This window comes from Populus nigra, chromosome 13 (assembly GCF_951802175.1).
Source record: "Populus nigra chromosome 13, ddPopNigr1.1, whole genome shotgun sequence".
Lineage (NCBI taxonomy): Eukaryota > Viridiplantae > Streptophyta > Magnoliopsida > Malpighiales > Salicaceae > Populus > Populus nigra.
Genome location: NC_084864.1, coordinates 86379 through 108865, shown reverse-complemented (window position 1 = coordinate 108865; position 22487 = coordinate 86379). Strand labels below are relative to the sequence as shown.

The following is a 22487-nucleotide window of genomic DNA, read 5'->3' as shown; positions in this document are numbered from 1 at the left end:
GGTTGTGTACAATACAAGAGTGGAATGTACTACACATGATAACTATTCATATATATATATATATATGACTCTTTCCATAATATGCTCCGTCAAGATGAAGGTGGAGACTCCACTCGAAGCTTGGATAAAAAATAAGCAAACGAAACTAGAGGGGGTAGGGGGTAGTGGGTAGGGGGGCTTGGTAAAGACATTGGCTAGTTGGTCCTTGGAAGAGATGAATTGTACCTAAATTTATTTCATAGCAACGCAATCACGAACGAAGTGATAATCAACTTCAACATATTTAGTACGAGCGTGAAACACTGGATTGACAGATAAGAAAGTGGCTTCAAATTATCACATCATAACATAGTGCTGGATGAAGACGAAACTCATAGTTCTAACAATAAAGAGCGAATCCACAAGATTTCATCAATACCATCAACTAAGGCTTTGTATTCAGCTTCCGTAGAGGATCTAGCAACAGTGTGTTGTTTCCTCAATTTCCAGGAAATAAGAGTAGAACTAAGATACACGAGATAACCACCTGTCAATTTTCGATCATCAATACTGCCAGCCCAATCAGCATTGTAAAGCCATGAAGAGACAAGGAGGAGTCCTGAGTAATGTGCATACCATAGGAGGTTGAAGCCTGAAGGTAATGTAAGATGTGTTTAACTGCAGCCCAATGGTCCTCAGTAGGAGCATGCATAAACTAACACACCTTGTTGACTGTATAACAAATATCAGGTCTAGTGAAAGTAAGGTACTATAGAGCACCAACAATCTGTCTATAACATGTTGGGGCAGAGTGAATAGTACCAGGCACGAATCCCAACTTAGACGAGGGAGCAACAGAGTGTCAACCGGTTTGCAAGAAGTCATACCTGCTCGTTGGATAATGTCTAGCGTATACTTGTGTTGACTAAGTAAGAGACCCATAAAAATAGATTTAACTTCTATTCACAGGAAGAAATGAGCAGAACCTAAGTCCCAAAACTTAAACTCTGAACTCAGTAGAGTAATCCATCGGTGAAACAAGGCCGAGTCATTCCCAGTTAATAGAATAGCATTAACATACACAAGCAAATAAATCATTGCACCACCGAAAGAGAGAATAAACAGAGAAGTATCAACCCTGGATGCCTAAAATCCAAATGAAGATGAGAAACTCACTTAACCAGTTGTACCATGCTTGAAGTGTTTGTTTTAAACCATATAAGGATTTATGAAGATGACATACATGAGATGGAAGTGTAGGATCAACAAAGCCAGATGGTTGTGCCATGTACACTTCTTCCTAAAGAATGTCATTCAAGAAGGCATTATAGACATCCAACTAATAAATTTTCCAACCATAAGTGACAACAATCGTGATCACAAGTCGAACCGTTGTAACCTTAACCACCAGACTAAATGTCTCCAAATAATCAATCCCCTCTTCCTATGTGAAACCATGGGCAACCAATTGTGCTTTATATATGTCAACTCGACCATCGGCGTGCCGCTTAATCTTATAAACCCAACGACTGCCTACCACATTCATGGACGGATGGAAGGGCACCGGCAACCAACTGTGATTACAATGAAGTGCCCGGATTTCCTCTTGCATAGCATTATGCTAAATCAAGTATCGGTTGGCATCCTTAAAAGAAAGTGGTTCCTGGTGAGGTAGAGAAGCCACCTGGGAGGCAGAGGAAACACTAAAGTTTGTTGTCTTGGATACATGTGGGCGAAGTACCTTGGAATGGGTGCGGGCAACCAGAGGGGGAGTGGAAGACTCACTGGTCGTGGCTTGCTGAAAAGAGAATTGAGACAAATCAACTTATAAGTTAAGTCCAGGAAGGGAAACAGAGGAAGAACCTAGCAATGAGGAGCTCAATATAGGACCATATTGACAATGGAAAACAACATGTGAAACAACAAGGGTAACGTCCATAATCTGTTCACTCCTGGGGAGAATAGTAAGGGAGCTAGCAAGTGAAACAATAGAGGTGACGCCCACACTCTGTTCACTCTTGGTGGGAACAGCAGGGGAGAAAGACAAGTCTGAACCTGTACTTGAGGAATGATCATGACAGTGATATGTAGGTAATGGTAAGGGAGCCTAAAGGGTTGTGTTATGTTCAGGGGGCGTCAGGTGAGTGACTCGATAAGGTGGTGGGATGGGTTGTAAAGTAGCAGTAGAAGCTGTATGGGTAAAGCTACAATCTGTTCAAGATTTGTCAAGAGGAAAAACTGTTTCATGAAACCAAACATGACAAGCAAGATAAATATGATATGACAATAAATCAAGACATCGATATCCTAAATGAGAGTTGTTATATCCTAGAAAGACACAAGGAGATGAGCAAAAATTTAACTTATGAGCATTGTATGGGTGAAGAAATGGAAAGCAGAGACACCCGAAAGCACAGAGAAAAGTATAATCAGGAGTCGATTGTAAAAGACATTCAAATAGTGATTTATGATTAAGAACATAAGTTGGCATATGGTTAATCAAATACACTAAAATTTCAAACACATAACTCCAGTATTTTAAGGGAGCTTTACATTGGCCAAGAAAAGTGAGCCCAATTTCAACAATATGTCGATGACGATGTTCAACCATTCCATTTTGTTCATGAGTATGCAGACATATTACACAATGATGAATACCAATTGTTTTAAAATACGTATTAAGTTTTCAATACGCTCCATGAGTGCCTGAAATTGATGAAATAAAGCAAACACATCAGATTTTGAAACCAAAGGATAAAACCAAATAATTTTTGTATGGGCATCCACAAAAATAACAAAATAGCAAAAACCATCATATGACAACATAGGGGAAAGACCCCAAACATCACTAAAAATCAGGTCAAGAGGAGCTTGAGTTAGATGACCTGTAGTTTTTAAAGTCAGACGAGATGATTTTTCCAAAAGGCATGCTGGACAATTAAAATTAAATTGTTTTGACATACAGGACACCTGTTTAGTTGACACTAGAAAATGCAAAATGCATGGACTGTGATGTCCAAGCCAACGATGCCAAACATTAGTAGAAATAGAGAGACATGTAGATGAGAAAACTTGAGGCAACGACGTTGCAGACAACTCGGATAAAATAGATAGATCATCTCTATATACTCTGACCAGAAAGAAGCACCTCCTTTGTCATGAGGTCCTTGACATAAAATAGAAAAGGGGTGAAATTCAAAAAACATGTTATTCTCAAGATAAAACCTTAGAACAGAAAGTAGGGGTTTTTTAATGTCACGCACATGTAAAATATTGGATAAGGTAAACGTGTGTTTGGGTGAATGAATTTTAGAGTGAGCAATATTAGAAATAGTAAGGCCCATACCATCGCCAACATGTAAATGATCATTACCACGATAAGGTTCTGAGCTCGTCATACTCACAAGGTTCGATGTCACATGATGATTTGCATCTGTATCAGGAAACCAAGTAACAAAAGCAGTTATAGGTGCATTGTTAAATGCTAAATTGGCATTAGCTTGTAGATTATGAGTAGCCAATTGAGAGCATTGTTGGGCGGTATGTCCATAGTCATAAACATAACTAACACTTTACAATTCAGTTATAGCCTCCAAATCGGTTTCCTTGCCGCCCAAACTGCTAACCAGAACCAGATGAGAAACAGTTATGGTGCTGTCCAAATTGCTGACCTGAAGCATAACTATAGCCATGATTCCCATGATTGTAGCTACGATTACTTTGTCTCTAGCCCCCACAAAATCGGCCCCTTTGTCCAGTAATGGTAGGGGTGAGAAAAAAACCAATTAAACTGAGAAAATAACAAAAAAAACCAACCATGAAAAAAACCAATTAAAATTTTGAAAAACCGACTGGTTCGATTTCGGTTTTATAAGCCCGAAACTGAAAAAACCAAACCGAACCCAAACAAAAAAAACTAGGAAAAAAACCAAGCCAAATCAGAAAAAAAACCGAGCCAAACCGGTTTGAACCGGTTTTTGTCCTAAAAAACCTAACTGAACCGAACCAAAACTGGTCAATTTGAACCGGTTTCGGTTGGGTTTTATTTTTTTAAAATTTGGTTTGGTTATTTTTTTATAAAAACAGAACCAAACCGAAAATGATCACCCCTAAGTACTAGAACCAAACTGACGTTGCCCAAAGAATGCAGATGCTACTGTAGAGAAATTCATGTGTGAGGAGGTGGTTATGGAGGTCAGTGTAAGAGATGGGATCGGCCTTAGTGGACAAGCTAGTTACAAGATCCTTAAAATCGCTCCGTAACCCCCAACACACATACCAATTAAACTTTGTCATGGAGATTGGTCTACTAGCAGCAGCAAGTTCATTAAACAAGGCCTTGGCCTTCTGCAAATAAGTATTGACAGAGTTATCATTCTATTGTATATCTTGGAATGCACCGTGGAGTTGCATAATTTACGAGTTGAAAGGAGAAGAAAGGGTTGTTTACAGCGTTGTCCAGATGTCGTGAGAAGTTTTACAATCCACAACTAGATGCAGAACTTCCATAGAGAGTGCGTTGTCCAAATGTCGTGAGAAGTTTTACAATCCATAACTAGATGCAAAACTTCCATAGAGAGCGAGGATAAAAGAGCACTCATGATTAAGTGGTATTGTTGTTTCCATGATAAATATGAAGGATTGACCAATGGTAAGGATGTGGCAGTAGATATAAGATGAGAAGGAGGACATGGTAAGGTCCCATCAACAAAGGAGTGCATGCCTTGGCCCAAAAAAAAAAAGTTTCATCTGCATCCTCCGATACAAGAATTTGGTATTGGAGAGTTGTAAAGAAAGTACCTTCTGAGTATTAGGAAGAGGAATGATGGCAGTCCTGTTCATGATATCTATAGAAGAGTTCAGAGGAACTATGCTGGCAGTAGCAGCCGCTAAAGAAGACTGAGAGATTGGTGCAGCAACAACAACACCATGTTGAAGTTCTTGGTTGTCCATTGTCAAGAGAAAAGGAGAGGCAAACCGGTCTGGAGGAGACAACCAAAAATAAAAGAAAAAATAGAAGAATGGAAGATGGAAGCAAATGAGTGCAGGATGATTTGGAAGAGACGACCGAACAATAAAACAGAAACATGAAGGTAGATTTTGTTGCTGCTCTGATACCAAGTTGAATGACGTTGAGAGATTGAATTTATATAAAATATAATAAATTGCCTAATGATAACAACCCTTTCTTTATATTTATATCTTTAGGGTTGTGTACAATATAAGAGTGGAATGTACTACACATGATAACTATTTCTATATAAGATATTTACATATATATAGGACTCTTTCTATAATATCAATCAAAAGTATGAGGACCAAATTTGACAGATAAAAAAGTTAAAAGATAATGAAATTTTTTAAAAAAAATTAAAATTTCATAAATTATTTAGAAAAAATAAATAGCAATCAAAAGAATAGAACAATATATAATAGATAAAAAAATTCAATTAAAAAAAACACAAAAGAAAAAAAATAACAACTAAAAGAATGATGACTAAAGTTGATATAAAAATCAAATTTTAAAGGATGTAATTTAAAAAAAAATTGAAAAAAAAATATATAAAAATAAAAAAGATTAATGATCAAATTTGATATAATCAATAAATAATATATTTTTTTTTATTTTATAATATTTAAAAAATATATCTCATTAAAATAAAGAAGGGAAAAAAAACGTGGAATGTTGCCTGTCATTCTTTTGTGCGTGGTCAAATTATTCGGAGCACTTTCACTTATTTGCCCATGGATCCGAGCTGACCAATGCTACATCACCATGCTCCTCACGGCGTGGGTCGGTCTACTTTTTCAATTTGAAAAAGGTTCATACCCATGTTTAACTTTGGATTGACTTTTTAATCCGGTAATCAAGGAACTAATCTAGACCAACTTTTTTTTTAATTTCTTACCATAAGAACAGCCATTACCTAATAAACCCCTCTAATTAACAAGATCATTTAGTATAGTAATGACTCTAAACAAGTCATTAATGTTTCTAAGTAGTAGCTAAGCACGTGGGATATGTTATTTTTCAAGAGCTTGTTTCTTCTATATATTTAGCCACACAACAAAGATCAACTCTCCTCTCCTAATGGTCTGTTCTTTCCATTGCTGTCATCAACAATGTTAATGAATCTTATTTAATGGATCTTATTATAGACCGTAACTAATGGGATTTTATTTGTTATATAGTTATGGGATGGTTCGACTACAAGGTTAAAGAGTTTTGATTTAAGTCCAATTTAAAACTCAGGCGGTGAGTTATTTGATCATCAGTTCATCAACTGTGCAGATTAACTCCAATAAATTCAAACAATGTTGTTTTAATATTTTTAAAAAGAATTCAAATTAAATTTTTATTTTGATCGAGTTGATTTATATTAAGTCAATTATATTTAATCAAACCAACTTCAATCTAATTTATTTTAAGACTCAGTTAAGGTCAAGTCTTGAATTGTTGAGCTGGGATGGGTTTTACAACAATGGTTTGATTTGTTGCAAAATGCTTCTCCAAATCGGCTTCAAGGGTATTTTGGTGAGGAAACCTCCAAAAAAATGAGACAAAAGTCCTTCTCAAAGTACGGCGCTGATTGTTGTCAATCTATTTCCACCTCCAAACTTCCTATAAATACCATCTTTAACGGCTTCAACTTCCTCTTCACAACTCTCTCTCTCTCAGTTTCCACCGCTGATCACTTGCATTAACTCATATCATTCTATGGCATCCCTTCCACTTCCAATGAGCCCTCTTCTCCTCACCCTTCTTTCTATCATTTTCCTTGCCTCCCCTTCAGCAAAGGCAGCACAATTTAGTGTGTTAAGTTATGGGGCCAAACATGATGGAAAAACTGACTCAACCAAGGCCTTTGCTGCTGCTTGGTCACAAGCATGTGCCTCTACAGGGCCAGCCACAATCTCAGTTCCTAAAGGGAGTTTCTCTCTACGTCAAGTGAAGTTTCAGGGTCCTTGCAAGAATAATGCTATCTTGGTACGTATAGATGGTACCCTAGTCGCTCCATCAAATTATGGGGTCCTTGGTAGTGCACAAAACTGGCTAATCTTTGAGCATGTTAATGGGGTTACTCTATCTGGAGGGACTCTTGACGGTCAAGGTGCTGGACTGTGGTCTTGCAAGAACTCCGGCAAGGGTAATTGCCCCAGGGGCGCAACGGTACTATGCTAATCACATGCATGCATGACATAATTATCTTACAATTTTGGTCTCTGGACTAAAGTTAAATACACAATCTATTCTTAAAGTCTTAAATCTTTTTATTGTGCAGTCACTTGAATTTTCCAATTCAAAAAACATTGCAATCACCGGATTGGCATCATTAAATAGCCAAATGTTCCATATTGTCATCAATGGCTGCCAAAACGTCAAATTGCAAGGAGTCAAAGTCTCTGCTGACGGAAACAGCCCTAACACGGATGGCATTCACGTTCAATTATCAACCGCTGTCACCATCTTGAATTCTAGGATTGGAACGGGTGACGATTGTGTATCTATCGGCCCCGGCACGTCTAATTTGTGGATTGAAAATGTAGCATGTGGACCAGGCCATGGAATCAGGTAATTAAGAAAATATCAGTCCAGTAGTCATCAGCTATACATTCATATCAATTATCATGAGCACATGATGTCTAATTTGTTGCTTATTGTGGGAACTGAAAAAAAAATAACGTGTGAATGCATGGTCGATGTAGCATTGGAAGTTTGGGCAAGGACTCCCAAGAGGCTGGTGTGCGAGATGTTACAGTCAAAACCACTACATTTACGGGTACCGAAAATGGACTGAGAATTAAGACTTGGGGAAGGCCTAGCAATGGTTTTGCTACAAATATTCTTTTCCAACATGTAGTCATGAATAACGTCAAAAATCCCATTTTGATAGACCAAAACTATTGCCCCGGCAACAAGAATTGCCCTGGCCAGGTACGTCAAATCTACTGCCTCTATACTCTTTCTTTTCATCAAATTATGAAAGTAAGATTAACATAAAATATACTTGAATCTTTCTACTAATTTCTTGTGCATTAAACAGGCTTCTGGTGTGAAAATCAGCGATGTGACCTATCAAGACATTCATGGAACATCAGCCACTGAACTTGCGGTGAAATTTGATTGTAGTAGAAAATATCCGTGCACTGGGATTAAACTGGAGGATGTGAAGCTCACTTACGACAATAAACCGGCTGAAGCATCATGTAGCAATGCTGGTGGAGTTGCTTCCGGCATGGTTCAGCCTACTAGCTGTTTGTAGGAGTCTAAAGATGAACTAGTTGACTAAGCAGTAAGGAAGAAATCGTAACAATCCTATGCGGAAAAAAAAAAAGTAGTGAGCAAAGTATAGCTCATTGATTCGAAGTTTATTGCTTGAGCCTGAGGCACGTTTGTGCCCGACCTTTGCAATTATAATTGTAGTGAAAACTAAAATTTCCAAACTACTACAGTTTGGTTAGTTCTTGTAGCTTTTTATTTGATATTTATGTGAGAGTTATATTCTCTACTTTATTATATACAATATAACCTAGATAAATTAGTAATTTTTATTAAATAATAATCTTGTTCAATCCTTATTTAAATTTAGAGTTTAAATCATTGTTTTAAAACTCAACCCGATTCAAAAGATTGACTCGTGACTCGAGATCTAAAATGGTTTGGGTGTCAAAAACAAATAATGGTGGGATAATTAACTTGTTATAGTTTGGTTAAAAATCTTGGTTGATCTGTGATCTGGTTAACCAAGAAAAATTCAGTTAAAACTTGTTAAAAAGAATTTTAATTATTTAAATCATGTTATTTTTAATTTTTTATAAAATAAAAAAATATATATATCCGGATTAAGTTACCTTTATTCAGAGACTTACCCTGATCAACATCAGATCAAGTTTTTAAAAAATCAAATGAAATATCTGAATTAAATAATTTCAATTTTTTATAGACTCAAATGATAGCTAAGTACCTATGCTTCATTAGGGTCGTTAGTGCCAATGAAACAAGAGACAAAAAAAAACAAGCTGTTAGCTGTATCTCTTAACACGCCGCCGATACAAGCCCTCCCTCCCTGGTTTACTATTGGAAGCTCCATCCACTTTCCATTTCAAGACACCAGAAGGTGGATCAGTTCCCTACTTTCGGGAGAAATGAAGCTGCATTGGCAGCATGAGAGGAGTGGATCAGTTCCCTAGAATATTTAACAAAAAACAAACCCCTGGATTCATGTATTCATACCAAGCTCTCCTCAGATGTTGGGAAAAGATGAACCTGGGAAGGTATGTTTATAAGATGATCATACAGGTCTGCTTCATCAGTTCGAAATTCTCTCCTCCATGGTAAGTTCCAAATCACCCATATCAGCAATCCAGCCATCCTTCTTGCAAGAAAGACTAAATAGCCTAGGGAATAAGTCCCTTGTTGGTGGGAGGAACCACTAGTGGTGGCTTTGAAACACTCAGAGGGGATAAAACACAAAGTTTTATTTCAAGAACACAAGCTTACAGGAGCAAAATAAAGTTACAACAAGCTTAACAATACACACCCTCTCTTTCTCTCTAGTGTTTCTCTCTATTCTCTCTACTCTCCCACACCTAATAGCATAAGCTCAGCTTGCTATTTATACACGAATTCAAAACAAGATAATTCAACCTTCAAGTGTGAAGGCGGCTGTGGACGGTGGTGTGAAGGCGGCTGGCGGCCAGTCGGTCATAGCTGGTGGCTGGCTGACCGGTGGTTGCCTTCCTTGACCTTCTAGATGGATTGAGTTTAATACAACAAATCTCCCCTTTAAACTCAATCGAGGGATGTCATGCCAAGCATGAACTTCATTCTGATAAATGTTTCCCTCTTCAATGGCTTTGTATTTTTGCACCTTTTCTTTTGCATTCTTCTTTGTCTTATAGACCCCTTTGACACCTATTGCTTTCTGGTGGATAAGTCAGCTTCCAGGTATCATTCTTTTCAATGGCATGCATTTCTTCATCCATTGCTTCTATCTTCTCTTCTGTGATAGCTTTGTTGAAGCTAAGTGGGTCATTATCTGCAAAGAAACAAAATAGAGTTGTATCTTCGATGACTTGCGTGGCATCGTACAACTCGTCAAGATTTCTCATCCTTCTTGGTCCTTCTGACGATGAGGATGTTGCTGGTGGTGTTGATGATGATGCTCCTGGTGTGTTCCTCCTGTTGAATACAGGGAATCTGTGTACCGGACTTTGTGGTTCAGCTGCTGGCACAATCGGTTCTTCGACAAGTACTGTTGGTACTTCTTCACCTTCAAGGATCAAATCAATGTTGATCCATTTGGTTGCTTCTTTATCATCATTCCATTCCCAAGATTTATCTTCTTCAAAGATAACATCTCTACTCATAATCACCTTTTTCATGATGGGATTATACAGCTTGTATCCCATCCTTCTTTCACCATATCCCACAAAGATGCATCTCTCGCTTTTATCATCGAGTTTGGTCCTTCTTGCATCTGGGATCTTTGCATATGCTACACAACCAAAGACTCGTAGATGAGTAACACTTGGTTTGTGACCACTCCATGCTTCTTCTGGAATGACTCCTTGCAAACTTCTGGTTGGGCAGCGATTCAGTAGATACACTGCACATGATACAGCTTCAGCCCAGTATTGCTTGGGCAACTTCTTTGCTTTGAGCAGACTTCTTGCCATGTCAAGAATCGTGCGATTCTTCCTTTCAGCTACACCATTCAGCTGTGGTGTATACGCAGGTGTTGTCTGATGTCTAATGCCTTGTTGTGTACAATAGGCTTCAAAGTCATTTGCTGTATATTCTCCACCTTGATCAGATCTCACGGTTCTGATCATGTAGCCACTTTGCTTCTCCACAATTGCTTTAAAATCTTTAAAACAATTGAATACTTCTGACTTCCTCTTCAGAAAGTATATCCACGTCTTTCTACTAAAATCATCAATAAAAGTGAGGAAATACCTATTATGTCCAGTCGACATAGGCGTTATTGGGCCACACACATCTGTGTGCACTAACTCCAGTGGCCTCTTTGCTCTCCAGTTGACTTCTTTGGCAAAACTGGATCTGTGATGTTTGCTGAGGACACAACTCTCACAGACTTCATCTGGATGATCAATGTGGGGCAAACCTTTGACCATCTTCTTGCTTGCTAGCATCTTCAGACTTGTGAAATTCAGATGTCCAAGCCTCAGGTGCCAAAGCCATTCTTCACTGTTGGTGATGGCACTCAAACACCTTGCTGCATCATACTGGATGTTCAAAGGAAACATCCTATTCTTGGACATTTTCACATAGGCCATTAATCTCCCATTGTTGTCTCTAATTGTCAGATGACAATTCTTCGAGTAAAAAGTATAACCTCTCTCCATAAGTTGACCTAAACTGATCAGGTTCTGCTTTATGGCTGGGACATAATAGACATTGGCGATGTAGCTGGAATCGCCGTTCTTCAACTTGATTGGGATGCTGCCTTTACCTTTGAATGGAACCTTTGAGGTATCTCCAAAAGTAACTAGACCTTGCTTGGTCTCATCTAGATCACCAAATAACTCTCGATAGCCACACATGTGATTGCTGGCTCCAGTATCTAGATACCATATATTTTCCTGTTTCTCGCCAAGTTCTTGTTGGACAAGAAATGCAGCTTCTTCTCTGTCATCCTTCTCTGCATAGTTGGCTTGCTCACGTATCTCCAACGGAGCTTTCCTTTGACATTCAGTGCTATAGTGCCCAAATTGATTGCACTTATAACACTGGATATTTCTCTTATCACGGTTATTGTAACCGCCTCCTCTTCCTCTAGGAGTGAATGCTTGTTGTCCTCTACCTCCTCTGGTGGTATTTCTACCACCTCTTCCTCTGAAACTTGTATTCCAAGAACCTCTTCCTTGGAATCTCTGGAATCCTCCTCTGGATTGTTGACTTTCTGCTTGAGTGGTATATCCACTTGTTGAAGTCTCCCCTTGCACATATTTGTCCTTGAGAGACAGCTTTGCTTGTAAGGCATGCTCGATGGCCTTATCTCCATTTCGCTTTACAATCTTCTGCTCATGAGCTTGCAAAGAACTCATAAGCTCATCAACTGTCAACTTGTCCACTTCCTTGGACTCTTCAATAGCGACAACAACAAAATCAAATTTTGGATCTAGGGATCTCAAAATTTTCTCAGTAATTCGAGAATCGACGATGGCTTCTCCATTTCTCCTCATCTGATTGACTATCACCATAATTCTTGTGTGATAATCAGAAATAGACTCCGAGGACTTCATCTGCAATAATTCAAATTCACCTCGCAAAGATTGAAGACGAATCTTCTTGATTCTGTCGGCACCTTTGTATTTTTGTTGGAGAGCCTCCCATATGTCTTTTGATGTTTCAGCGGAAGCTATGATCTCGAATGTATCTTCATCAAGACCTTGGTAGATGATGGTCTTTGCTTTGTTGTCCTTCTTTCTGTTGACTTTCAGGGCTTGTTTCTGTGCCTCTTGTAAAGCATCTTCTTCTTCTTTGGACTCTGGTTCATCATAACCATAGTGTACAATCTCCAAACACTCTTGTGAACCAAGGAATGCCTTTAATCTGATGCACCAACTATCATAGTTGTCTTTGGTCAGCTTTGGGATGAGTGTTTGTGTACTTTCTGTAGTCATTTTGCTCTTTTAATGACTATATCTCCTTCTGGGAGTTGAATTTGGCAAAACGGACAATGTAGATCGATCCGGAATGGTCGAAATAGTCGGGAACCGGTCTGACTTTGTCGAAATCGGGTCAGAAAATGGGTGAACCGGTCCAAAAACCAATTCTGGGCGTCGGGCGGTTCGCTGGGTTGAACCGGGAATATTCTGTGGAATATTCTATCGGCTCGGCCTCGGCTAAGAGCGGCTCGGCTTAGCGGCTCGGCTTGAAAAGGGAATATTCTCGGGAATATTCTTCGGCTCGGCTGGAGGCTTGGCTTGAGGCTTGGCTCGGTTTGGCGCGGCGCGGCTTAAACGGCTCAAATATGGCGCGCGTGGACGTCACTCGTCTTCTTCCTCTGGCGCGAGTGGGTGCGACTGGGCTACAGTTACCGGAACTTCAGGAGGCGCGTGGGGATCACCCCGGTGTCCGATTGAGCTGATTTTTGCGGCAGTGAGTTCGTATGGATGAGCTCTACACGGTGAAATGATCAAAACTTGTTTTTGACAACTTTGAAAATTCGGCTATCCCAGAAAATACTTCTGTTTTCTAACGAACGGGGCTCTGATACCAATTGTTGGTGGGAGGAACCACTAGTGGTGGCTTTGAAACACTCAGAGGGGATAAAACACAAAGTTTTATTTCAAGAACACAAGCTTACAGGAGCAAAATAAAGTTACAACAAGCTTAACAATACACACCCTCTCTTTCTCTCTAGTGTTTCTCTCTATTCTCTCTACTCTCCCACACCTAATAGCATAAGCTCAGCTTGCTATTTATACACGAATTCAAAACAAGATAATTCAACCTTCAAGTGTGAAGGCGGCTGTGGACGGTGGTGTGAAGGCGGCTGGCGGCCAGTCGGTCATAGCTGGTGGCTGGCTGACCGGTGGTTGCCTTCCTTGACCTTCTAGATGGATTGAGTTTAATACAACATCCCTCAGGCTCAGATTTTCCACCCAAATATCACTCCAAAAATAAACTCAAACACCATTACCAGCAGCAAAACAGATACTTTCCTTAAGATACTTTCCTTAAGAGCAATGCCAGCTACTAATGAGTACAAAAAAACAAAAAGAAACAATGTCTTTCCAAATAGGAGACAAATTATGATAGAAACGTAGCAATCCATTATAAAAAGAATGATCATATTTCTGAAGGACGAAAGACCTCCAACTTTCAGTTTTAGACTTGCTAAGGCGCCATAAAGGATATTCGATAAAATGGAAAATATCCATAAAAAGGCTGAAAGATTTTGCTCCCCACTGATTCAAACGACCACTACCATGATCACTAGCCTGGAGAGTTTCATTATAGTTGCCAATGAAACACTAAAGAAGCTCAAAAGTATATCGCAACATACATGGTTAGGGACCGATTTGATGGCTTGGTCTCATGGTTATAGCACAGTAATTTTAAGAAATAGACTCATTGTTAGCTGCTAACAAGCTGCCTTCAAAACATAATTTGGCTTTCAGTATGCATATAGGGAGGAAAAACTTTTTACCTTGCGCCTATTTCTAAAAATATTAGCAGACACTCGCTGGGTTGCCTAATATATCTAGAGGCAGGGGAAGGTAAAGCTGGTGTTTGAAGTGCTGCTGCTTCCATAGTAGTTTGCCCATTGACAGGCAAGCTAATGAATTGTTGATTTGGAGCTGACCCATTTAGCAAAGGTACTCCAAGACAGCCTGCAATGCTTCTGGCAATACCAGTGCGATCTAGCTTCTGTGTAAGCAATGCTCTTCAGTGAGCACCAATCCACCCTCATTATCATCATCGAAGTCAGCAGATTTTACTCCACTATCTTGCTGTCCGCCATGTTCTTTAACAGATGAAACCTTAATAGTTCGAACTCCAATCTCCAATTTTCCATTCAAAGCACTTTGTGTAGCCTTTGCATTTTCAAGTTGATTAAACTGAACAAATCGAAAACCTTTGCATTGTCCTGTCTCAAGGTTAAGAGGCAATTGTACAAGCTCCACAATACCAAATGGTTCAGAAAGCTGTCTAAGCTGCATTTCTGTCATGTAAAATGCACATTCCCAGCATATAGTTTTTTGTTAGTACATACAATTCATCGTAGAATTCAACATGCCCAACCCCTTTCTATGTTAGGATACTGGCATATAAACCCGATAAAATAAAAGATAAGGGACATGATAAAATGAGAAATGACATACAAGAATTTACGTGGTTCACCTAATTAGGTTACTTTCACGGGCAAGTATAAAAGAATTTTACTAAGTAATGTGGAAATTACAACCTCTCTGTACTAATAGGAAAACAACTGAAATCTCTCTATTAATAGGAAAAAATACATCACTTACTCTTTTACTGATTCCTCATAACTTTGTGGGAACTTTCCCTCTCTTACTCTCCTCTTCTTTCTCTTTTAAGGTGTGGTTAAGGATTGAATGCATTGATTATTTATAGACAAGCAACTAGTCTTTGTCTTGCAAAAAAAACAAGAAACAAGTGGCACTAATTGATGCTGCAAGTGGCACCGAGTTGGTGCCCACATCATTGACTTATAGGCAATAATGCCTTGGTGGCTCCACATTTTACAGTTCGAAGAAATAAAACGTGTTACTTGTTCGACCATTGCAGGATTCCATCTAGTCTCTAAACAAATCCATACCAGTATAGGTAAAATTGCCATCAATTGTCTTTAACTGAAGAGCAAGATGATGAAGAATCAACTCAAAAATTGTATTTCAATCCAGTATCGTATCTTCAAAAATCAATTTGTTTCTAGCTAGCCAAATACCATAAAATGTTGGGTTGGTTGTCATTAATGTGTAGCAACCATTAATGGACAACACCGTCCATTGACAAATACAGCAGCCCTTCCGAAATGTCAAAGGTTGGCAGCCACCATTGTTGAAGATGAGCTTGAGTTGGTGGCCACTATTATTGACCAAAGAACAAGTGGAGCAGCACCATGGATGCCTATAAATAGAGGCATACGGTTGAGAGCAAAATGAGAAAGTGTGAGAGGGAAAGTAGAGCCAAAGACGTGATAAATCTAGGAGAGAGTGGGCTGCCAAGGCAGCCAGCAGTAGCTGCCATTGCAGCACTGAAAAGAGAGAAATAGAGTGAGGTTGAGAGTTGCCAAAGAGGGGATGATTCCTTCTTCTCTATTGTTGTAAATCTTATACTCTCCCTATATAATGAAATGGCTTCTCTCGTGGATGTAGGCGGTTTGCCGAACCACGTTAAATATTGTGTTAGTATGCTTAGCCTCTAATGTGTAAATATCATAACATCACCGGTCGGAATTTTCTACATAAAAAAGAATGGTGAATGCCTTACGACAAGACTTTCCTCTAGCATGGGTCCAAAACATAGGTAGCCCCAACGCACTTCAAACACTTCGGATGTAAAACATTCTTACAATACAAATTCTTTCTTTCTGTACTCTATTTCCCTCTCAGGACTAGAAAGGTTGTAGGGTGTTGTGGATTTGTACCTCCTTGATTTGTTTTTTTGTATTTAAATTCTAATTTTTGGTGTTTGGAATCTTATATTTTCTTTTTTCTTTTTTTGTTGCATTTGGGGTTTTGATGAATTTTATCATGTATTCAATATATTAGTTTTATTTTAATTTTAATTATTTTACAAGATTGATTTTTGAAGTAATAGTAATAATATTTTTTTGGTGGTAATATTTATATTTATAGTTAGATTAATTTTAGTCTGATTTTATCAGTTTATGGATATTTAAAGTTAGTATATTTGACTCATTTTTCAAATTAACTCAAAACCACGTAGATATGGCTCATCCCCTTCGCAAGATAAAATTCAAAAGATATGGCACTTTGGCAAATCTCTCATCTCCATCAAAACCTAATGAATTTGCTATCACTGTAATTATAAATTAATCTTTCCTAAAATTAAAACATGAACGTGTTCTGGATTTCGATCTGTTCAGAGCTTCCCAGTCTAGAAATTCAAAGCATGGAAGCTGAAGCATTCAAGGGAACTTTACAAAATGGAAAATTGACAGCATGCGCAAAACCGAGTGATGATCTAATCAGGCCACTTGAATTTTATTACAGATAACATTAATTTTACAGCAATATATATAGCTGCAGCACTATAAAAGGAGTAAAACAGTCTACTTCATTATAATTCAGATATGACATATATTTTATTTAGTTGGGCAGAGCAGTTTTACAATACTTATCTACTGTTCTAACTCAAAACTATGGAAAGGATACTAAAGGAGGCCGATCGCTCATTGGAAACCTTCTCTACTTGCTAGTATTGACACAGTACCATATGAAGCATGTAAGACAAGCAATGGCATTGGCAAAAAGACATGTAAAGGGAGACTGATCACTCCTGAGCAACCTTCACTACTTGCTTGCCTACATTTCGGCCGCTGAATAGGCCTATCAATGCAGCAGGGCCACTCTCGAGTCCTTCAGTTATGTCTTCCACATAAACAATCTTCCCTTCTTTAATATAAGGCAGAACAAAATCCAAGAACTTGGAGTATTGGTCATAGTACTCGGCAACAGCAAACCCTTCCATCCGGATCTGCTTAAAGAGTACAGCGATTAAGTTATGCACACTTTCAGGCTGCTCGAGAATGTATTGAGAGATCATTCCACACAAAGCAATACGGCCATGGTGTCTCATGTTTAGAAGGACAGCATCAAGCATTTTTCCTCCAACATTCTCAAAGTAAATGTCGATGCCTTCAGGGAAGTACCTGGCAATGGAAACAATCATTCATTTTTCCACTTGAGCCAATCCCCACAAGATTAACATTCAAAAAAAAAAAAAATAAAGCACATAATCACAGATTAATTAAGCTGCAGAACTTCTAGAGGTTCCGTAAGGCTTGAGAGTGCTATTTCAGATTGTCTCTTATGCAGACTTCATACACTAACCTTTTTAAGGCTGCATCCAAGTCATGCTCCTCTTTATAATTGAAAGCATCATCAAATCCAAACTTGGTCTTCAATAGTTCAACCTTTTCTTTACTTCCAGCACTTCCAACAACATAACAACCTATCAGCTTTGCAAATTGCCCAACAAGCTGACCAATTGCGCCTGATGCTGATGAAACGTAGACACGGTCTCCTTCCTTGGGAGAGCCAATGTCAAAGAAGCCAAAATAAGCAGTCATGCCAGGCATTCCTGTAAGAGCAAAAGCACAAATTCAAAGAATATGGCTCATTACAGTCATAACAAAACAGGTTCACATAAGAAAATCATATGGGTCAAGAGCTTACATACCAAGAATTCCAGTGTAGTATGAAAGGGGTATATCATCAGTATGGTTGATTTTGAAGAGGTATTCAGGTGTTGTCATTAGACTGTATTCTTCCCAGCCGATTGTCGTTCCCCAGACCAAATCGCCTTTCTTGAAGTCAGAGTGCCTGGAATCAACTACTCTAGCCACTCCATATCCAACAATTGGCTGCTCAATGTCTCCAACAAGAGTAAGTAAATTCACAGTAACTAGCAATAAAATCACCATAAATAATCGTGTAATATAAATTATAACAATGCAACAATGAAAGAGGGAGATTGAGAACATACAGAGCCAAGGGAGTAGGAAGATAGTTCAGATTTACCGGGTGGCAGATCTCTCTGCATCCGTCCACGCATGAAAGGATCACAAGACAAGTAGAGATTCTTAACCAGCACAGCATCTTTACCACTCTCTTCTTCTGGCACTTTGAGTTTGATGTTACTTGTCGTCAAGTACAGGTTTGATTCTCTTGGAAAACCACTCACATAGTCCTTGAGGATCACTTGTTTGTTGCTGATCACTTCCACCCCACCAACACTATGATCACTAGCCATGCTTTGTGCTTCTTAGATTAATTTGTTGCCGAACAAAATGGTGATAAAATATTGCTGATGATCTACAAGGTTGCAAAAGGCAAAACATTATATAGACATGCATTAGCTAGATCTTGTTGAAAAGTCAATTGCCGGCACAAGATTGCAGATATTATTCGAAGTACTGTTGATTTGCTGATGATGGAAGTGCTGATTGTAGTGTTAATCATGATCTAAGTGCTGACCAGTAGCCTCACAAGATTTTCTTTTAGAATATGGGCCTGTAAATTTGGAAGGAGGGCCTCAATTATTAGAATATGGGTCTGTCTCATAAATCAGAACTTCCTCCTCGTAGAGACGGGCTTGTCATTCCAAATATTACCTGTAATTAATTTTTGTTTGGTTTGGTTTTTATTTAAAAATTAAATAAATTAATTTTTTAAAAAAAAATCAAATTGAAACTTGTTCAAATCGATCGATTTCCGGTTATTTTAGAATAAAAATCGGTTCAAATCGACCAGTTTCAATTCGATTTGGTTTTGGTTCGGTTCGGTTATTTTATATTAAAAACCAAAAACTAAATTTTTTTGGGGTTATTTTTGTAATTTCTAATGAATTTGGTTTCGGTTTGGCTCTGTTTTTTTCTGGTTTGGCTTCAGTTCTGTTTTAGGCTTATAAAACCGAACCAAACCAAACCAGTCGATTTTTAAAAAATTCTAATCGGTTTAATCGGCTTTTTTTCACGATTTAATTTTTTCAGTTATTTTTTTCCTGATTTTCTTGGTTTAATTAATTTTTTGCTTTTTTAGTATACCTCTACCAAATAGTTGCAGGAGTAGCCCTTAGTATTTAATCAATAAAATATTTTCTTACGATGTGAATATTTATGATCAGGATCTGAGATTCTTCGCACTGTAATCTGCAATAATATTTGGTATATTACAATCAAAGATATTAATTTGATTCCATGCACCTATAAAACTCAATTTTGTAGCCGAACAATTAATTATTTGTTTTGGTATTTTAACTTATTTTTCAATTTAATGTAATGTTCCCGAGATTATGTTCTATATTGTATTTGCGTGATGTCAAAAAAAACTTTTGATATCACTAACACTATTTACTGCTAGTAAATTATTGCATTCACTATTATGCTAGACTCGCCAATACTATTGACTACTATAATATTTTAAATAATTATTGATGGTATTATTGACGGATTAAGTTTGTTGGTATATTTTAGAGTGTTGAAAAAAAATTTCTAAAAATATCACAGTATCACTATATAATCATCAATAGAATTGCATACGGTATTTCTGTCGATTATATGGTAAAATTCCTAAGGGAAATATCGACAAAATAAAGCGGGAATTCTGTCGAAAGAATGAAGCCGGTAAATTTATTTTTTACGCGCTTTTACCGTTAGTAAATCTATTGATAATTTTATTACTGATAGACTCATTGACAGATAAAAATTACCGATGATAGTTTTTTTGATAAAGTATTTCCGTGCATGAGCCTGTCGGTAAATTTATTGTTGAAAAAATGAGAATATAAATACTAACAAAAAAAAAATTGTTAGTAAATCTAAGAATACTGGAAGTGCCCCTTTTCATGGAATTTCATTGTTTGATTTCTTCTCCGAAAATAGAGTTTCTACGTCTAATAATATCGATAAATAAAAATATTAGTCTTTCTAGTTAGGACTTTAATGTAGGAGAATCTAACCAATTAGATATAAATTATTGTATTGGTTAATGTTGATAGAGGTCAGAGTCCAATAAGTGGCTATTGTTAAATCAAAAGCTCAATATTTTCTAAGTTGTTCTACAGCCAAGTATTATAATGGGTTTGTTTTTAGTAACTTAGAGAGGTCAAGAAAGCTTTCAAATTAGGTTTAGAAAATGTTATTTTATTAGTTTTGTTATCTTTCTGGTTAATTTTAAAATTTTAGCTTAATTTTTATGTTTATGTTATTTCATAAGCCCATTAATAACAACAATTCTGATGCAAGCTTCAAAAGAACTGAACGTTATAAAGGAGAAAATATATTTCTTATATGAAGTCTCAAATGTATAAAAAAAATAATTAACCGAGAGACTTGCCACGGACGTATTACATTGTTTTTAAGCTAAGACAGAGAGAAAATATCCCATTTGTATATGTATATATACTATATGTGTTACGTAATAATTTATTTTTTTTGCTTGATCAACTATATATATAGCCCCTCATTAATTAGGCTCTTATAGACAGCTAGTGGGCTGAACAAGTCCTGAAGCAACTCCACCAGCATTGCTGCATGATGCTTCAGCTGGCTGATTCTTGTAAGTGAGCTTTACATCTTCTAATTTGATCCCAGTGCATGGATAATTTTTGCTACAATTAAATTTGACTGCCACTTCTGTTGCTGATGATCCATGAATATCTTGGTAGGTCACATCACTTATTTAATGTACAGCAAAACACAGCAAGATTTATGTATGTTTTGGATGTTAGCTTTCAAAATGAAATGAACGGTATAGACAATAGATTTGACGTGTACCTGGCCAGGGCAATTCTTCTCGCCGGGGCAATAGTTTTGGTCTATTACAATAGGATTTTGGACATTATTCATGACTGCATGCTGGAAAAGAATATCTCTAGCAAAACCATTGCTAGGCCTTCCCCAAGACTTAATTCTCAGTCCATTTTCTGTACCGGTAAATGTAGTGGTCTTGACTGTAACATTTTGCACACCAGCCTCTTGGGATTCTTTGCCTAAACTTCCAATGCTACAATATCAACCATATACACATCATTTCAGTTCCCATAATTAGCAACACATTAAACATTAGGAGCAGATGATAATTGATATAAACTTATAATTGATGTTATAATTTCTTATTTACTAATTGATATAAACTTATAATTGATGTTATAATTTCTTATTTACCTGATTCCATGGCCAGGTCCACAAGCCACATTTTCAATCCACAAACTTGAGGTACCGGGGCCAATCGATACACAGTCGTCACCTGTTCCAATCCTAGAATTCAATATGGTGACACCGGTTGATGATTGAACATGAATACCATCCGTGTTAGGGCTGCTTCCGGCGGCAGAGACTTTGACTCCTTGCACTTTGACGTTTTGGCGACCATTGATGACAATGTGAAACAACTGGCTATTTAATGATGCCAATCCGGTGATTGCAATATTGTTTGAATTGGAAAACTCAAGTGACTGCACACTAAATAAATTAACAAGAAAAATTAAGACCTTGAAAATATAATATCTATCTTTACTCTACTGACCAAAAGATTGTAAGATGATTAATGCCATGCATGCATTTGCTTTATTATCATACCGTTGCGCCTCTGGGGCAACCCTTGCCGGAATTCTTACAAGACCACAGTCCAGCACCCTGGCCATCAAGAGTCCCTCCAGATACAGTAACCCCATTAACATGCTCAAAGATTAGCCAATTTTTAGCGTTACCAATGACCTTATAATCTGATGGGGCGACTAGGGTACCATCTATACGTACCAAGATAGCACGGTTCTTGCAAGGACCCTGAAACCTCACTTGACCTAAAGAGAAACTCCCTTTAGGAACAGAAATTGTGGCTGGTTGTGTTGAGGCACATGCCTGTGCCCAAGCAGCAGCAAAGGCCTTGGTTGAGTCAGTTTTTCCATCAGGTTTGGCACCATAACTTAACACACTAAATTGTGCTGCCTTTGCTAAAAGGTGAGAACGCAAAGAAAATGATGAAGAAAAGGGTAATAGGATGGGGGATCATTGGAAGTGGAAGGCCTGCCATTTATCTTTTTGGTATCGGATAATATTTGAATTGATGCAAGTGATGAGTAGTTGAAATGGAGAGATGGGAATCTGAAGCAGCTGAAGGTGGTATCTATAGGAAGTTTGGATATAGAATGCATGTGGAGATTTATTATTGGGTATTTGAAAATATAAGTCGAAATCCATATTCATCTTTTATTGGAAAAAAAAAAACTAACGGATGCTTTTAATGCATTCATATTGATT

The 22487-nt window shown here is 37.8% G+C and overlaps 2 protein-coding genes and 1 pseudogene across 3 annotated transcripts; 1 reads left to right on the top strand and 2 right to left on the bottom strand.

The window, feature by feature from the left end:
• The first annotated feature begins 6680 nt into the window (after positions 1–6680).
• On the top strand, positions 6681–8243 carry LOC133670640 (polygalacturonase-like). The gene is made up of 4 exons (XM_062091190.1): positions 6681–7150; positions 7263–7552; positions 7687–7915; positions 8025–8243. The coding sequence occupies exons 1-4, from the start codon at positions 6698–6700 to the stop codon at positions 8241–8243; spliced, it is 1191 nt and encodes a 396-aa protein (XP_061947174.1). The 5' UTR covers positions 6681–6697.
• Positions 8244–16680: 8437 nt separating this feature from the next.
• LOC133671105 (NADP-dependent alkenal double bond reductase P2-like) lies at positions 16681–18690 on the bottom strand. 2 transcript variants are annotated; one of them, XM_062091748.1, is made up of 4 exons: positions 18212–18690; positions 17906–18089; positions 17557–17806; positions 16681–17375 (listed from the first exon to the last, which is right to left on the bottom strand). In XM_062091748.1, exons 1-4 carry the CDS (start codon positions 18476–18478, stop codon positions 16997–16999), a joined length of 1080 nt encoding a protein of 359 aa, XP_061947732.1. In that variant the 5' UTR covers positions 18479–18690; the 3' UTR covers positions 16681–16996. The 2 variants fall into 2 exon arrangements, with proteins under 2 accessions (XP_061947732.1, XP_061947733.1); XM_062091749.1 differs by having other exon boundaries at positions 18247–18459.
• Positions 18691–20703: 2013 nt separating this feature from the next.
• Positions 20704–22260, bottom strand: LOC133670683 (polygalacturonase-like; annotated as a pseudogene).
• Between the last annotated feature and the right edge of the window lie 227 nt (positions 22261–22487).